The sequence below is a fragment of the Magallana gigas genome, chromosome 2 (genome assembly GCF_963853765.1).
Source record: "Magallana gigas chromosome 2, xbMagGiga1.1, whole genome shotgun sequence".
NCBI lineage: Eukaryota > Metazoa > Mollusca > Bivalvia > Ostreida > Ostreidae > Magallana > Magallana gigas.
In genome coordinates this window covers 17,368,533-17,384,490 of record NC_088854.1, presented here as the reverse complement: position 1 = coordinate 17,384,490, position 15,958 = coordinate 17,368,533, and the positions used below count along the sequence as shown (strand labels likewise).

At 32.8% G+C, this 15,958-nt stretch overlaps 1 protein-coding gene across 1 annotated transcript; it reads left to right on the top strand.

The window, feature by feature from the left end:
- Nucleotides 1–92: 92 nt before the first annotated feature.
- Nucleotides 93–15,303, top strand: LOC105321892 (uncharacterized). Its single transcript, XM_066075298.1, has 12 exons — nt 93–265; nt 5,405–5,719; nt 6,400–6,666; nt 7,118–7,429; nt 7,779–7,995; nt 8,313–8,407; nt 8,849–8,962; nt 9,556–9,595; nt 9,699–9,805; nt 10,351–10,399; nt 10,529–10,794; nt 14,032–15,303. Exons 1-12 carry the CDS (start codon nt 202–204, stop codon nt 14,070–14,072), a joined length of 1,887 nt encoding a protein of 628 aa, XP_065931370.1. The 5' UTR covers nt 93–201; the 3' UTR covers nt 14,073–15,303.
- The last annotated feature ends 655 nt before the right edge of the window (nt 15,304–15,958 follow it).

The following is a 15,958-nucleotide window of genomic DNA, read 5'->3' as shown; positions in this document are numbered from 1 at the left end:
GAGAGAGAGAGAGAGAGAGAGAGAGAGAGATTTGAAGAACGCGCGTAAATCTATGCCTTGATAACAGAGAAGATTATGACAGACTTTAAATCGTTGGTATTTTAAGCTGCTTCATAAACTGAAGTTTAGATTTAACTTCCTGTTTGCATGGTCGGTTAGAATCCTCATAAGAAAACACGGATAGAATTTGAATACTTCTAAATGGGAACCGGGGTTTTCACGTACTCAGTCTACCTGTTTGTGATTCTGGAAATTATATCCACAGGTAATTAAACATGTAAAATTAGAATAAGCTGACGGCTTGATACTTTTATTTACCTTGAGAAGCGAGATTTAAAAATAGCATGGTCTGTTATGCTCTCTCTCTCTCTCTCTCTCTCTCTCTCTCTCTCTCTCTCTCTCTCTCATATTAATCAATAAGAACATTAGAAAATTATTCTTTGAAAGAGAAGTAGTCTTATCAGTTTAAAGAAGTTATAATTATTTTTCATTGTTGTATCAAATCTTAAGAAAAAACTTCCAATTTCCCATTAATTAATTTCTAACCGCTTTAAAACTGGGTTGGTTTTATATTACATGTATTGTACATGCATTTGTTTTTCGTTCATTCAAGATAGAAATCTCCTTTTAATCATAGCAATGATAAGCGGAAGTAAAAAGATAACGTCTCTTGAGGTTGTTGGTGGATATCTTCTTTAATTTTATACACATTTCTTTCCATGATTTATTTTTTTTTTTTGATTGATTGTTTGAAACTGGTTATAAGAAAAAGGCGTCTTAATATTAATTTTTAAAACCGTATAATGCTTGCATATTTGCCTTTACCCCTTTTTTCTCATTCAATCTTTAAATGTCCATATCGGGTCAATCAAATTCCAAACATAATACATGTTTTCTGTTTGTTGATTGAGTCGTAATCTCTATGAAATTCTTCGGTTTTGCTGCTAACGATGGAGATGGTAATAATAATAACTGTTTTCCCCTAAACGACATTGGATAAGTTGTCAAACGTATCTATAAATCGAACAAGGAAGTTTGCCCAGGATGACCCCATTCTACTTTTTTTTAATGCATTGATAATGAAGTCACGAGGTACACCATTTTTGTTCATTCTGTCTCGGAAATATCCACTGGTATACTTTTAATTTGTTTAAACTGATTTGAAGAGGGATGTTACCACTTTTGCCTTGCGTCGCTTAAATGTCGCACGACTGTTCACTTTAAAAATACTTAAATTAGTTATACCAATGTAATTATTTTTATCCATATCGTTTTGTTTGTTTTTAAACCAACAACACTGACCATATTTCAAAGTTAAAAAGTCTAAGCTAGGTAACATGGCTTAAATTTTACTCAGAGTAGAAAACTGATGAAACACTATTGTTCTCATTTGTTAAACGATAACGATAAGCTCGCTGATTACAAGTATACAATTATATATATAGAGACAGACCAGTCGTTATCAGCGTAGCCACGACTGACCAGGGTGTGTATGTTTACACTTCACATACCACATATCATTTCTAAACATAACGTGAACCCATTTCAAACTGAACCAGGAAAAGAGCATTTGTATATACTGTATATGTTTTTGGTGGTTGTTGAATTGCAACTGCACTTCATCACAATTTCTGCGCACTGAAAGATTTCGTTCCCCTTTAAGTGTTTATTTTCATTTTTGGCGTACCGTTTTGTAGACTATTTCAAGATTCTAAGAGCCCTCAACTCGAACTGACGGTTTTTTAAAAAGATGATGACTCTGAATATGACATTAAATTGGTTATCCTATATCATATCTTATTGTACAATTTAAGTCAATGGTTATATGACAAACCGCAGGTCATGAGTTCGAGACTTATGAGGCTTATTATATGTTACTGATGTATATAATTATATGTATGAGTCGTTTCAGTATGCAATGTAAATCACAATATTTCTAATCTTTGTCATATCGAAAATTTCATTTAATCTCAAAAATGGAAAAACTGCAATTCCCCAATATTTTCATTGATACCCTTTCGTCTATCTTACTTGTACTTTTTTTACGACATAATAAACCTATCTTTTAAAAAAATGTTGGTTTTCCCCATCCAGACCAACTGACAATCTAAATGTTTCAAATTTTTTCGAACATTTTGAGCACTTTTTGTTAAGAGATACATTATTATTCCACATATATAACAAATTTATATATATATATAACAAATTTATATATATATATATAACAAATTTATATATATATATATATATATATATATATATATATATATATATATATATATATATATATATATATATATATATATATATATATATATATATATAATTTCCCAATACAACAAAAAATAAATCGGCACAGTTTTAAATAATTTAAAAATGATGAATATCCAGAATAAAATCACAAATTGATCCTATTAACCGCAAACGTTTTCGCCATTCCTGGCTCTTCAGGCAGTTATGTACAAATACATTTGTACATAACTGCCTGAAGAGCCAGGAATGGCGAAAACGTTTGCGGTTAATAGGATCAATTTGTGATTTTATTCTGGATATTCATCATTTTTAAATTTTATATATATATATATATATATATATATATATATATATATATATATATATATATATATATATATATATATATATATATATATATATATATATATATATATATATATATATACACCCACTAACTCGAGAGAAGGAACACAAACAACTTGAGTTTTTTTTTTTTAATTTAAGCCTCATGCAGTAAATTCCTTTCGCTTTTTTTTTCCTTCTAATCTTGGTAAAATTCCAGAATTCTGACATACTATGCTTCATGTATATGATTTTGTCTATGTTCACTGATTGAATTATATCTTTTTGCATGTTTTAAAACAATCTGAAGCTTATCTCACTTATGCAAGTCCGATCTAACATCTTCTCTGTTGTCGAATCTACAAACTAGACGATGATGTAATTTTGTATAATGCCCCCCCCCCCCCCCCCCCGTTCCCTGTGTACTACACTGACGATTTCTTAAAACAATTCCCTGCTAGATTCAGTTCTTCTTCTTGTTGTTGTCTCCTTCAGAATCAAGTCTTACTAGAAGAACGGGAAGTTAACTGTTGTTGCTGTACATGTACATTCGATAGCATGACTTATTCAATTTGGTTCATTTGGTTTAGGTCTGCTTTTGGCATTCAACAACTTTTCTTGAATTTTTTTTTATTTTTTGGAAGGAATGTGTTATCCACGCTATTTTTCTTCCCTTTTCTTCCCTTCTCCATGTTCAGTGTTTACACGCAGTGGGAGCTATGTTCCTGGTAATTTTCTTATCTTTTACGACCGACTTATCCGTTATGATCATACATGTAGTTACTTTGTCATCTGAATTCAAGTGAAGGATTTTTGGGTCCTACTTAATATTACATTAAAGTGTCCTCGTTTTGTGTTGATATTCATACATTGTTACACCCTCGAGAGAGGGACTTTTAAAAGTTAGTTGGGCGTCATATAGTTGGTCGGTAGTAGTTGTCCTTTAGTTGAGATTCCAGAATTTTCAGTCAATATATGAATGGTATAGTATATTTAAATGTAAATGTGGAGACTCTAATGTATTCTTAAAATTGACCATCATCGTTCATTTACATGATTATTTCTGTCAGTATACCCCAACACACGTGTGTCAGTGTTTATACTCGACAGAAATTAAACTGAATTACTAAATTATTGAAATGGGTTTGACGATTTAAACATAGAGATTAAATTTTTATCCTTGTAAATATAATCGTCTTTATTGATTGGTCAGTGATTGTATGTCACAAGATGACCTAGTTCTCGTGTTCGAATATCTTAGAGTTTTTCGATGCTATAAAATTTATGTTTATCTTAACTCCGTATCTTTAATAACAGTTGATAACGTCTTGTCCTTATTCAGATTACAAACGCCCGTGTAAAAAATTATTCCTGAGATCCTGATTCAGAGTCTATACTATAGTGAACTATTTCTAAGTTGTAAAAAAGATTTTCTTAAATGCATACTGTATATGGACATAGTGTAGAAAGGTCCCTAAAAACTAAAATGGCGATCGAATGTTGTCCCTTTGCATTTGAACTCATCTGATCCTGAGCCACAAGCTTTAAGGAGAACAGGCAACAGGCAATCTTACATTTGAAAGAATCATATAGAAGCTATTGCATGCAAATTTAATATAAATTGAAGTTAATATATACCTATCGTAATCGCCTGGACCGAAAGGGACCACGGTTTGACGGGGTTTATTTTTAGATGAAAATAGTTAATATTTTGTACATATTTGGGTAGCTAGTTTGACATCATTGCTCAAACCTTTAATTCCAGCGTCGGTGTCTATCAAGAAGGTTGTATGAGGATTTTGGTCGCGTAGATCTTCAGCTTTAAACATTTTAACCATCTGGCCTCATGATCATGACGCAATTTCAGACTTAAGTCAAAATTTTAATCAGTCATTAACATATGGTTTATCATGAAATGACGATTGGAATTTCTTAATAACAACGTTATATCAAGACAATTTTAATAGCATATGATCAATTGTCAGTGTCTCCAATCAAGAGACAGTAAGACAGTTTACAATTTCGACTTAAGTCAAAGTTTGCTTCATGATCCTGTGGCCTGCATGGGTGATGTTTTTGAATATTTTGCAATTTAAACAAAAACAAACATTACTGAAAAGTTTTGTTAGGGTATCTCTATCCAATGACGAAAAAAAAAACCCTTACCAAGAATAATACGAAAATTTTACCATAATTCACTCAGATAAAAGATAAAAAGAGCAAGAGAATGTGTAACATATGGAGTTTCCAAACAAAAAAGCCTATAAGCACTATCCTTACTGTTAATCTTCTAATCTTTATTCAAAAATGCATGCGCCGATACCCATTTTTCAATTATTGATGGTCGAACGGTTTGGTGCGATACTTTAATCACTATCTATTAATTCCATTACGTGATAAAAATGGACACCACATATTTACCTATAAATAGTCAACCTTATACTAACTGTTTTGTAACGAAAGTCCGGTTTATACACCCAAACTACAATCCATTTCCTTTGGTGAATAACATGTTGTTTTTTTTAAAATATGAATATGACAGTCACACTCTCCGTTGAAAAAATATAGCATCTAAATAACATTTGGTCCAAAAGGTATGTGGATTTCAATTACAGGATACAGATTTTATAAAATAAAAAACCGGAAGAGAACAAAAACTATGGGTACCTCCAGTGATCGAATCATTTGTACTCACATCGTTAGGTACAACATGTACCTGCCATATACATGTATGTAGGTAAACGTGATATGTTACATACAGTTTTAAGTGCACATGGTTAAAATATTAACGTGCTTTTAATGCCATTTTCTCTTTTTTTTTCTACAGATGCTTGTAGCCCACGGCAATCTGATTCATCATTCCTGACCAAAGAGGTTGGTTCTAGCCATCAGTTTTTTTGCTCGTATTCGTCATGCAGCGAAAACCAAATACTTTCCTGGAGAGTGGACGGCGTAGCCCCAAGCTCTAACCTTGTCACTACGAGTTACAGTACAGGTCTCTCCTCCAGTAATTCAACCATATACAACAGAAACAGCAGCTTTACGTACATTCCTACAAGGCCGACCAGTTCCAGTAAGAACACTGTCACGGTCACCTGTCAAGCAGGGTCAAGGACAGCGTCCGTCAACGTAACCATAAACTGTGAGTAATCTCCCTGTATGGCTTTATACACGTACTTACATATAAAATACATTACATGTATGTATAATGTGTATATTTATTTATGAGTATTTCATTGTTTACCTCTTTGCGATGTGTTAAATTTCTTTTTTGAAATTCTGGCATTTCGCAGCTTGGTTTTGCCTGTGAAGTTGAGACAACCATATTAAGTGAATATAACATTTAGAGTCGTATAAACAAATCACGTAATCAATATCAAAATATATAAACATTGAATTGATTTGAATGAGATTACAATGCCTGTATATTAACTACAAATGTACCATTTAAATGTAAGACCAAACACATTGACTAGGCCATTCAGCAATTCAACCCAACCAAAAACTACACCTTGAAAAAAAGTATTAGAAAACATTATTTTTAGTACATGTAAATTAGTATATGAAGTTTACATGTAACTAGTGAGTACTGTTGTAAACGTATTATAAGAAGAGTTCATTCTACACATACACGGCAGCTCGCCGAACATGAACTTTTGAGGTAAATAGGTAATGTATGTACATTAATGGCTTTCTCCCCCAGATTTCTAATAACACCAGCTCAAAAACAGAGTCTGGGGCTCGTAACATAAGGTGTACTTAAGTCTAATAAGACATGTCGATCTTTTGAATTGCTAAACACGATTCATTTAAAATGTTTAGATGGACCTGACAACCCTGTTTTAAACACAACTGGTACGTTAGACGTTACCGAGTACAATTCGACGCCCTACATTACATGCCAATCTAGCTGTAACCCTCAATGTGATTACAAGTTTTCCAAAGATGGATCAATCAGTTCGTCCGGAAGCTTTGGTAATTTTTACAAAAGCTCTGTTAGAAAATATGATGACGGAATTTACAGATGCATCGCAACCAATAAGGTTGGTTCCAAAACTTCGAGCGGGAGCTTCAGTCTCAACGTCCTATGTAAGTTTCCATTATATTTCTGCCAATGCTTTCTCAATCATATATCTATGTATAATTTCTATGTACATGTGATTCAGTACATTTGCATGTATTTTGAACAGTCTAATTAAAATAAGACATGTATATCCGCTTACATACGATACATATTTATAATATTAATTTAGTTTGATTGGTATCTTGGGATGAACTTTTCCTGACTTTAAGTATGATTATAAACTATTTTGGATATTTTTTTGAAGACTTATAAATAGACCCAAATTGATTTTCTGAGCTTTATCAAAAATTGCACAACTCAGAACATCGATGTCCTTTACCAAGTAGTTGATATATTTTTTGTTCCCAAAATATTCATGTTCATGGTCATCCTTACAAGAAGGCACATGGGCATTATTTTGTTTTTAAAAAATCTGAAATTTGACTGAAATAATGGATTCGGTGTTTTTTTCTTTAGATCCACCAAATTTCTTATTGATCCGCTCGCCGTCCAGTGGGCAAATAGAGGAGGGAACGTCCGTCAGTTTCTCTTTTTACGCAAGAATATCTGGTAACCCCTCCACCTATACCTTCAGAGAATGTGATCACTCTGTAGACGGAACGTTTCTTAGAAATATCCCCTACAGAAAAGAACCTTCTAGGATCAGCTTCACTATTCAAAACGTATCGATAACAGACCGAGGAAGATACACCTGTAGAGTGACCAATAACATAACAAATCGATATGGTGGTTCGATCGTCGAAGATTCGATCTCATTAGAAGTAAAAAGTAAGTATTTACAGAGCTTTGACATTTTATGTAGAGCAAGCAAATTTGAAGAAATTAAGATATGACAAATTTTTCTGAATTTTTAAAAAAAAAAATTTTTTGTAATATTTGTAATATTTTCTTGATTCAAATACTAGTATATATGTTAGTCGGAAAATGTTATGTTTACTGAAAAAAAAATTATATTCATATTGTTCAGACTATTAGCAAGAGTTACTTGTAGATCATTCGTATATACAGCAAGTTTATTAAATGTAACTTAGTAACACTTGTACCTTTTTTACGAATTGATCAATCATATCCATTTCATTATTAAATTTTTATTTCATTTTTCTTTTTCTATATACAGCTCCTCCTTTGATTTTAATGAAAACGAAAACTGTGCGTAGATCTGGCAACAATTTCAGCTTGAGTGTTGATTTCATAAGTTTAACATATGTCCCAGAGGTTCACTGGTTCAGGGTCATGGAAGGACAAACAGGGGAAACCGCTGTTAACAACGAAATAAATAGAATCTCATATGCGATTGTTAAAAATAACATTACATTCAGCATTCCAAGCTACATGTACGTAAACTCTGGATATGATGAATAATTTTATCTTCGCTAGCCAAGGGCTTTCGGTCCACTCTGTTCCCCATAAACATATGGGAAGCAGAGTGGACCGAAAACCCTTGGCCTAGCGAAGATGTGAATAATTATACAGAATCTATAATAATTTCATGAATATCAAAAAATGTATATATTTTATTACAATAAAAAAGGGTTTACGAATCTGGAAGTAAAACGAACCATTATTGGTAACCTTGCCCATTTACTGATAAAACTTATTCGGATAAGTATATGCATTTCTTTTTTTTCTTTCATTTTATATTACCTTTCAGAACCAAACTAAGTACAAGTTATCCAGGTCGATATATTTCATTTATCAAGAATAATATGGGTGCAGAGATCGTGGAATATGTTGCTGGTTCCAATGGTATCTATCTATCTATCCATCTATCCATCTATCTATCTATCTATCTATCTATCTATCTATCTATCTATCTATCTATCTATCTATCTATCTATCTACCATACAGTATATTTGTTAACATTGTGTAAAGCGCAAAGAGAATTACATAATAGTCTGCAAAATTATAACAATTTAACAAAATTATTAGTATAAGTTTTATTTCATTTTTTTTTATCAATTAAGGTGTACTGTCAGTAAATTATGTTTATTTAAATTAATTTTAATATAGAATCATAATGTACGTATGTATTATATTTTGCTTGTTACATGTAGCTGTATTAAAATTGTTCGGGTGTTGTTGCTAGCTGCATATCTAAACATAGTTCTGTATTGAATATTTTTTTTAAAAGAAAAAACAATTTTTTTTCACCATGTGATATACCTATATACCCGTTTCATGTTTAGGTTCAAGTGATGACCAATCAGAGACATCAACAGCTCTGGTAATAGTGGGCTCTTTGTTTCTGGTACTAGGTATTATTTGTCTGGGCGTGGCAGTCTTTCTGTACTATAATCTGAGTGAGTACTGTATTTATTGGATAAACTGTTACTGACATTCTAAAATATCTTCTGTATGTTTTGTAATGCCTCAATCACAAACTGGCGGATAACGCTTGTAACAGATCTCTCCCGAATGAGAAAACTGCGACAAATCTATGTTGACACGCCACTGATGAAAGACATTGCTGTTAGTCGCACGTGTCCAATGGAAGTCAACGTTAATGGAGGCAGACTGGTCAAGTACAGGACATGAACCCCGAAAATTCCAAACAAATCGCATTTTTCTACCGTCCTTTAAGCGGTCTCCTTAGTCAATTGGAGTCCGTTCCAAGTTCTGAACAGTTCAGTATTTTCTACAGGGTAACACCGTCTTTACTGGAACTCACTCTGTCCCTCAAGATAGGAGCGGGGGCCTATGTGTTGATTTTTATTTTATTTAGGGAAGCGTTATTCAGTTAGATGTGACTGAGCATTGTAAATTGAGAATAAAATGTAATATTAAACTAATTAAACATGTCACGACGAGATTTAAATATACATACTTGCAATATAGTTGTAAAGTTTGCATGAAGATTAATATTATATACATTTGCTTGTTTTTTTTTTCAAAGAGAAGACCAGGGAAAAGGTATATAAGGAAAGACACGCCTCGTAAGTTCTTCTAGATAAATTTAAGGACTTTTACTATGTATGGATAACTTTGTAAAAACTCATTACAGATTGACAAATTGAAAATTAACAAATTTAAATGTAGGTTGTTTATTCTACCACCTGCGAGTGCGTTGAATCCATATGGAAACGAATACGTCGAAGGGGAGGTAAATCCTATGGATGTGGAACTCACCATACAGAGAGATGAAGGTACGAACGATGTTCAAGGCGTTCACTGACTTCTTAGGACAATAAACACATACTCTATTTTCAGTTTTTGATTATTTAAAAATGGCATTTGCTCATTAAATTGTCTCCGTTTGGCGTTACGAATAATTTAAAAAGAACAACAACTTCTGACTTCAAATTAATTCTATTACATGTACTTTGGTGAACCAAAAAATATCAAAAGGTAATTTCTGTGAAGTTATGAGCCGTTACTTGATATCCATATATTATATAGTCGCCTATCATACCAAACAAATTGTAATATTAAGGCAAATAAATTCAAAACTTTTTTACTGTATTGTTAATCCTTAATTGTAATATACGTGTACAAATATGACTTCTGTTATACATGTATTGAGATACGTGTTAATTACTTTCTTTCTCCCTGTATGGCTGTATTACATCTAACAATTTATATCTATGCTTATTATGTATATTTGTTCCTTCTGTAACAATATATTTTGTAGAGTTAATAAACTAAACTTGAACATGATGTTGTATTAATACTCCGTTTTATTTTCTCTTAGATTCATCGCCAGGTATTGTTGCTCCTAGTCTCCCTACCCCATCGGTCGAGTAAGTATCCAAATCACACACAAAGTTAAAGATTCAGCACGCAAGAGTTTATTATTGTATTTTGAATGTACACGTATATATGCTATTGCTATTGCAGTTATCAATGGTGTTCTTTTTTACCCTTTTTAGTAAAAAATGCAAAGAAAGGAAACAAAATGACGAGGGAGCGTTGTATGAAAACACTGAAATGAAGACGTCGTCGGACAACAAATACGTCACCCTTACGACCGATCAGCCCCCAGTGCCGCTCTACGAGACACCCCACACTCTAACAGACGAAATCAAACTCAAATTTAACAAAAAGGATAAACATCCATATGCAAACGAAAAACCAAAAAAGCAAAAGAAACCGGACACGAAGGTCAAAAGCTATGCAAATATTAATTTTAGGAAAGGTAAGAACAGTGATTGTTTTATACGTGTAGTAGATATCTTATCCTTGTTTCAGATTTTTTATTACCGGTACTTGAATTTTATTACCGGTGCTTCATTCATGAGAAGTTCACTTTTAGTTTGTATTGGTTTCTTAACATACAGTGTACTTGACGTCAATATCATAATCTTTTCCTCAATCTTAAATCTGAAAGCTATCCTTTTGGTTAGGAGTTCTATTCCAATACATACAACTATTCAAACTGATATGTTCCAATCTCAAGTTTGCACAATCGGGCAAACTAAGTACATGGAAATAATGAACAAGAGAAGGGGAGGGGGTTCTACCAACGTTAAATTCACGAACCTTGGATCAGCTTTTGATGCTTGTGCAGCTTTACTGATCATGAATTGTAAATGATAGAATTGATTACTTTGAAATTTACTCCTTTTCTCTTGTACATATCGGATAAACTAATCTATTGGTAGGTTAAGAAAGAAAACTTCTACCATAGTTATGATATTTACGACTTCTCAGCTGGGGCTGTTCTAATTGGCAGGGCTTTATTGTTTATTGGGTGCCAATACCTAGGAATCTTCTTCTCAACTCCTTGTCATGTAGCTGAGTGCATTACAACGAGGATGAGGAAGGAGGAGTGTTATACCAAAAGAGTGAAATTCATGACCCCTTTGGTGTGGGGCTCAGCTGATTGGTTGGGGTTCCTTATAGACCTTATCACTTTTGTGACAATGTAACTTGATTGTAATGCTAAGTATTGGAGGCATCTTTAATACCCCCTTTTCTAAATAGACCAAAACTTCTCTTTAGAAATGAGAATCGCATGCCTTAGACTGAAGTCATTCACACCCGTATATACATGTAACTAAAGCCTCGCCCTTTTCTAAGTAAAACTGTTCGTCCGTTAACTTTACCCATTAATTTAACTGATAAAAAATTGAATGAAATCCCATCCATGATTATTTATTTTATATATATCATTAATTGATGAGTGGGGTAGTACCTTCCCATTCATCCCGAAAATAACATACTAGTACATTTTTTATGCCCCGCCATGAAATACTAGTAGTCGGAACATATAGTGTTACGTACGTTCTTCTGTCATTCCGTTTTCATTCACTTTCCGATCATTATCTCTACAACCGTTGCACACATTCAACTCAATTTGATAGATGGATGTGTCATGTGAATATACAGGTTGAGTTTGAATTTATTTCCCTCCGATGGTTTTTGACAATTATGCCTCTTGAAGTTAAGATAAAAGAAAAAAATAAGAAATTCTCTCCAACATTTGAAGTGATGCATATATAAAGCTGATATTTCATATATAGATTATTTACTAGAAAATACAGGTCGAGTTTGAATTTTGTTCTGGTCCGATGGTTTTTTTGAGTTAAGCCTCTAGAACTGAAGAAAATTAAGAGACTTTTCAAGGATACATAAATGTAACTTCTTTTGAAGTCAAACACGTTAACATTTTAAATTTTGTCTGTCTGCGGTGGAATTCGTGGCGTTACTACATATTTAGTTTCTTCAATAATTGTCAAATTACTTGTAAAATACTAGACTTTGACCCTGCGTGCACGGGTTTATACCAGAAATGTAGCAAAAAATTGCAGAATCGTCCCAAAACGATTATTGTAGAAAATTAATGAAGCTGCATTGAAAATAAAAGTCAAATTATTCATAACTAACCATTTTTGAGGCTGTAAATACCTTTCATCTAAAAAAATAATTCATACTAATGAAGAATTCAACACATTTTACCAACGTTTTTACTCGCTTCAAATTTGCACACCATGTTCACATTCGGAACTCTCGGAATGTTTATATTTAACGGACTGAGTTAGAGTTATCTCCCGTATTTTCTTTCATGAACAGACATGCGCGGATCTAGAGGGGGGGTCGGGGGGGTCCCGACCCCCCCTGGAAAATGAAAATTTATTAAATTTACATAGTAAAATTATCGCGAAAATATGCCTCGGACCCCCCCTGGCAAACACAATTATCCTTCGGACCCCCCCTGGAAAAATTTTCTGGATCCGCGCATGACAGAATACATGTATATAGCAAACTTTTCCTGAAAATTGACACCTATTTGCATTATCGTTTCTGAGTTTAAACATGCAAATGTGATTTTGTGGAAACATAAACTAAAGTGCATCCTGTGATTTAGCGTGAATGTAATGCGCATGCGCAAGATTGTAAAAACCGAAAAATTCAGACGATTTCTGGATTTTTCAAAGGAATTTTCGTTGATTATTAATTAGCGAAGCCTGTTTGAGAAAAAAAGAAAAACATATTGGTAATATTCAAGTACCAATGATGTTAAAATATATAAAACAAAAGACAGCACTCACCCGATATTAAAGCCCCAAAATTCGAGTCTATTATTTTAATATAGTAGTACAGATAATTGTATTTTCCCGCGTTTCGGTAGTAATAGCGGGAAAATGTTGTATTTACGGAACGGTGCATTATTATGGAAGGGTCCATTAGTAGCCAATAGAATTGGAGAGTAGAACAGGTTTTAGACATGTGTTATTCAGGTATTCACTTCTAGCCGCCGCGCGTCAGGAGTTAGACAAAGTTTAATAAAAATTTTTTTACTAAGTATCTTTATGTAAAATATATACCATATATGTTGTGAGGTCTGTTCACAACCTCCCTGCATCCAGCGGCACCTGGCAACAGACACAGGTTTTCTAGAGTTTTTATACTGCGATTTTTATCGTTTTATCTCTAGTTTTTTCCTGGCCGGCCCTGATGCATTGTGTAAAGGGAGATATTTTTTATGACTCTTATATTTATTTTGGATGTATATCGGTATACTAGTAGTTTACATATATTTATATATGCTAGTTCATCATGATGTTTTTCTGCAAGTTTGTCTATATAGACAGCAATATTTAATAAATCAAAGGCGTCCAGCAACCACGGCTGGCTGTCAGGCATTTTGATGTTTGTGTTTGTTTTTTAATGTAAGTAGTAAAGTTAATACTGCTCAGACCTCATACCATGATTCCATACTTTTTCTATTCCAGTGTCAAAAACATCTGGTAATAGTTACCGTAGTAGCCTTATGGTCACCCAACCCATCTTGCATAAACTTATTAACTAATCTTGACATTCGATGAATACTCAATGGAATTAATATTGAATCGTACTTGGATGACTAATAAAACCCACACTTTTTTAGTTTTTTCTTTCATCTAAGGCTAATTTTTTTTATCACTTTCAGGAAAAGCAAAGACGTATGAAAACCACGAGCCAGGATCCTAGCAACATGCATATGATTTAAATGATATTTAAGTCAGTGGACTTTAGCCAGTAATATCGCGTACGACCTACAAATGAAACAGGATGGTAACAATACTGGTACATACCTTATAAGAACATTCTCAAAAGTCGTATGCAACATAGTTAAGTTCTGATATTGGTTGCCATAGTGAATTTTTAGAAGGAGATACATTTTATCAATTACCACTGCCAATAAAATGCTTTCTTTTCATGCAGGATATAAAGGTGGCGACATTGCAGAAAAAATACATAACCCGCGTTTTGTTTGCAATGATTGCTACTTTCATAATACGCATGAATAATCAAAGAAAGTATTTTATTGTTTATATTTACATCTTTCTTTTTAACAAATTAATGAATTGATTGAAAAAAAGTAAGAAAATTCACTAAATTATTGTTAATAAACATCAGTACGTTAGCTAAAAGAAGCAGCCAAATCGTCGTCTCCTATGGGAATTGGAGTCGGACATCATCATGATTATTTCGTGCAGTCTTAAGTTTTTCTTAAGTTGATTAAAGTTTTGATCAATCTATATACGGGGCGTATAGATTCCAGTCCTGTCAGTTTCTACAAAGCTATGAATTGCAAATAATTTTCGAAAGAAATAGAGAAAATCATACATGGTAGATGTAAATATATGACATTATTTTACTTCAAACTGTCAAGGAAAATGAATGAATTTCTTTGAATATTTTTGTGAGCATTGTACACGTTCCTGTATTTGTTATACATGTATGTATACATGTATAAACATACATGTTATTTACACTTCCTTTAGTTACTTGTATATTAACTGAAAACTATTTATACAAATATAATCGATGAAAAACTTATCATATTTATCTATAAAAATTGAACACCTTCTATATAACCTAAATCTTTGTGAGACGCACAGATTTATCTTTCACTCAATTTAGTTTTATCACACATGGATTTTGTAACCATTGATTCATCTGATAGTAGACTTTTGTTTCGGACATTCCATAATGTTTTCGCCCTCGCTTAAACGTATGTTCATCTGTTTAGAGCTATTGGTGAACTTTGCTGTCTATTGTTACATGTTATATATTACATAGTAGTATATCGTCATCGATGCCTTTCTCATGTCTTCCCATACGCCAAAGAATTCAAATTATTTATTTTATTTGTATTTTATAAACTGTGTCTTGAATTGATTATACATGTACAACGATTTTAAATTTGTTGCATTTCTGTTCAGATTTTCCTGTTTATACGACGTTTCACTTCGTTTTAAAGCAATTCGAATAACCACTTTTTATACTTAATCCATTAGCGTTTGTTTGATTGTCTGTAAACATACAACATTTTACAGTTTTGAAATCTCTTCAGCAACTACATGTTAATTGGGGCTACCCAGATATTGAAAGAAAATTAATTCGCAGAATTCGAGGCGACACAATGTTTTGGTTGGGAAAAAAGAAGAGAAATGTTGGCTCTAGTATTTCCCTTATTACTTTTGGCTGACCACGCATACCGAGTGTGTGGATTGGTCAATTAATGAAATGGGCGTTGTTTCAGTTCTGATTTTTGAACATGTTGAAGTCAAATAGTTCAACCACATAAAACAGACTCTAACTATAACTATAACTATATATATAACTATATATATATATTAACGATACACGATGTTTACAAAATATAGTATGTGATGCATAGCAATATTCACTTAATTTGGCATAATCAAAAATAACCCTGGAATTACATGTAGGAGCTTTAAAATGAAATTCAATGTAAAATGAAGCTTGAAAAGTACACAACTCAGAGAGTGGCTACACAATTTATATTTACAGGCGAGCCATTTTACACATGCTGTATTTGATACAGGAAAGCTATTAACAAAATACTT

Coding starts and splice junctions, on each gene's coding strand:
- LOC105321892 (XM_066075298.1), top strand. CDS start 202: ATGGGAACCGGGGTTTTCACGTACTCAGTCTACCTGTTTGTGATTCTG. Junction 9,596..9,698: donor TATAAGGAAAGACACGCCTC/GTAAGTTCTTCT, acceptor ATTTAAATGTAG/GTTGTTTATTCTACCACCTG. Junction 10,400..10,528: donor CTCCCTACCCCATCGGTCGA/GTAAGTATCCAA, acceptor TACCCTTTTTAG/TAAAAAATGCAAAGAAAGGA.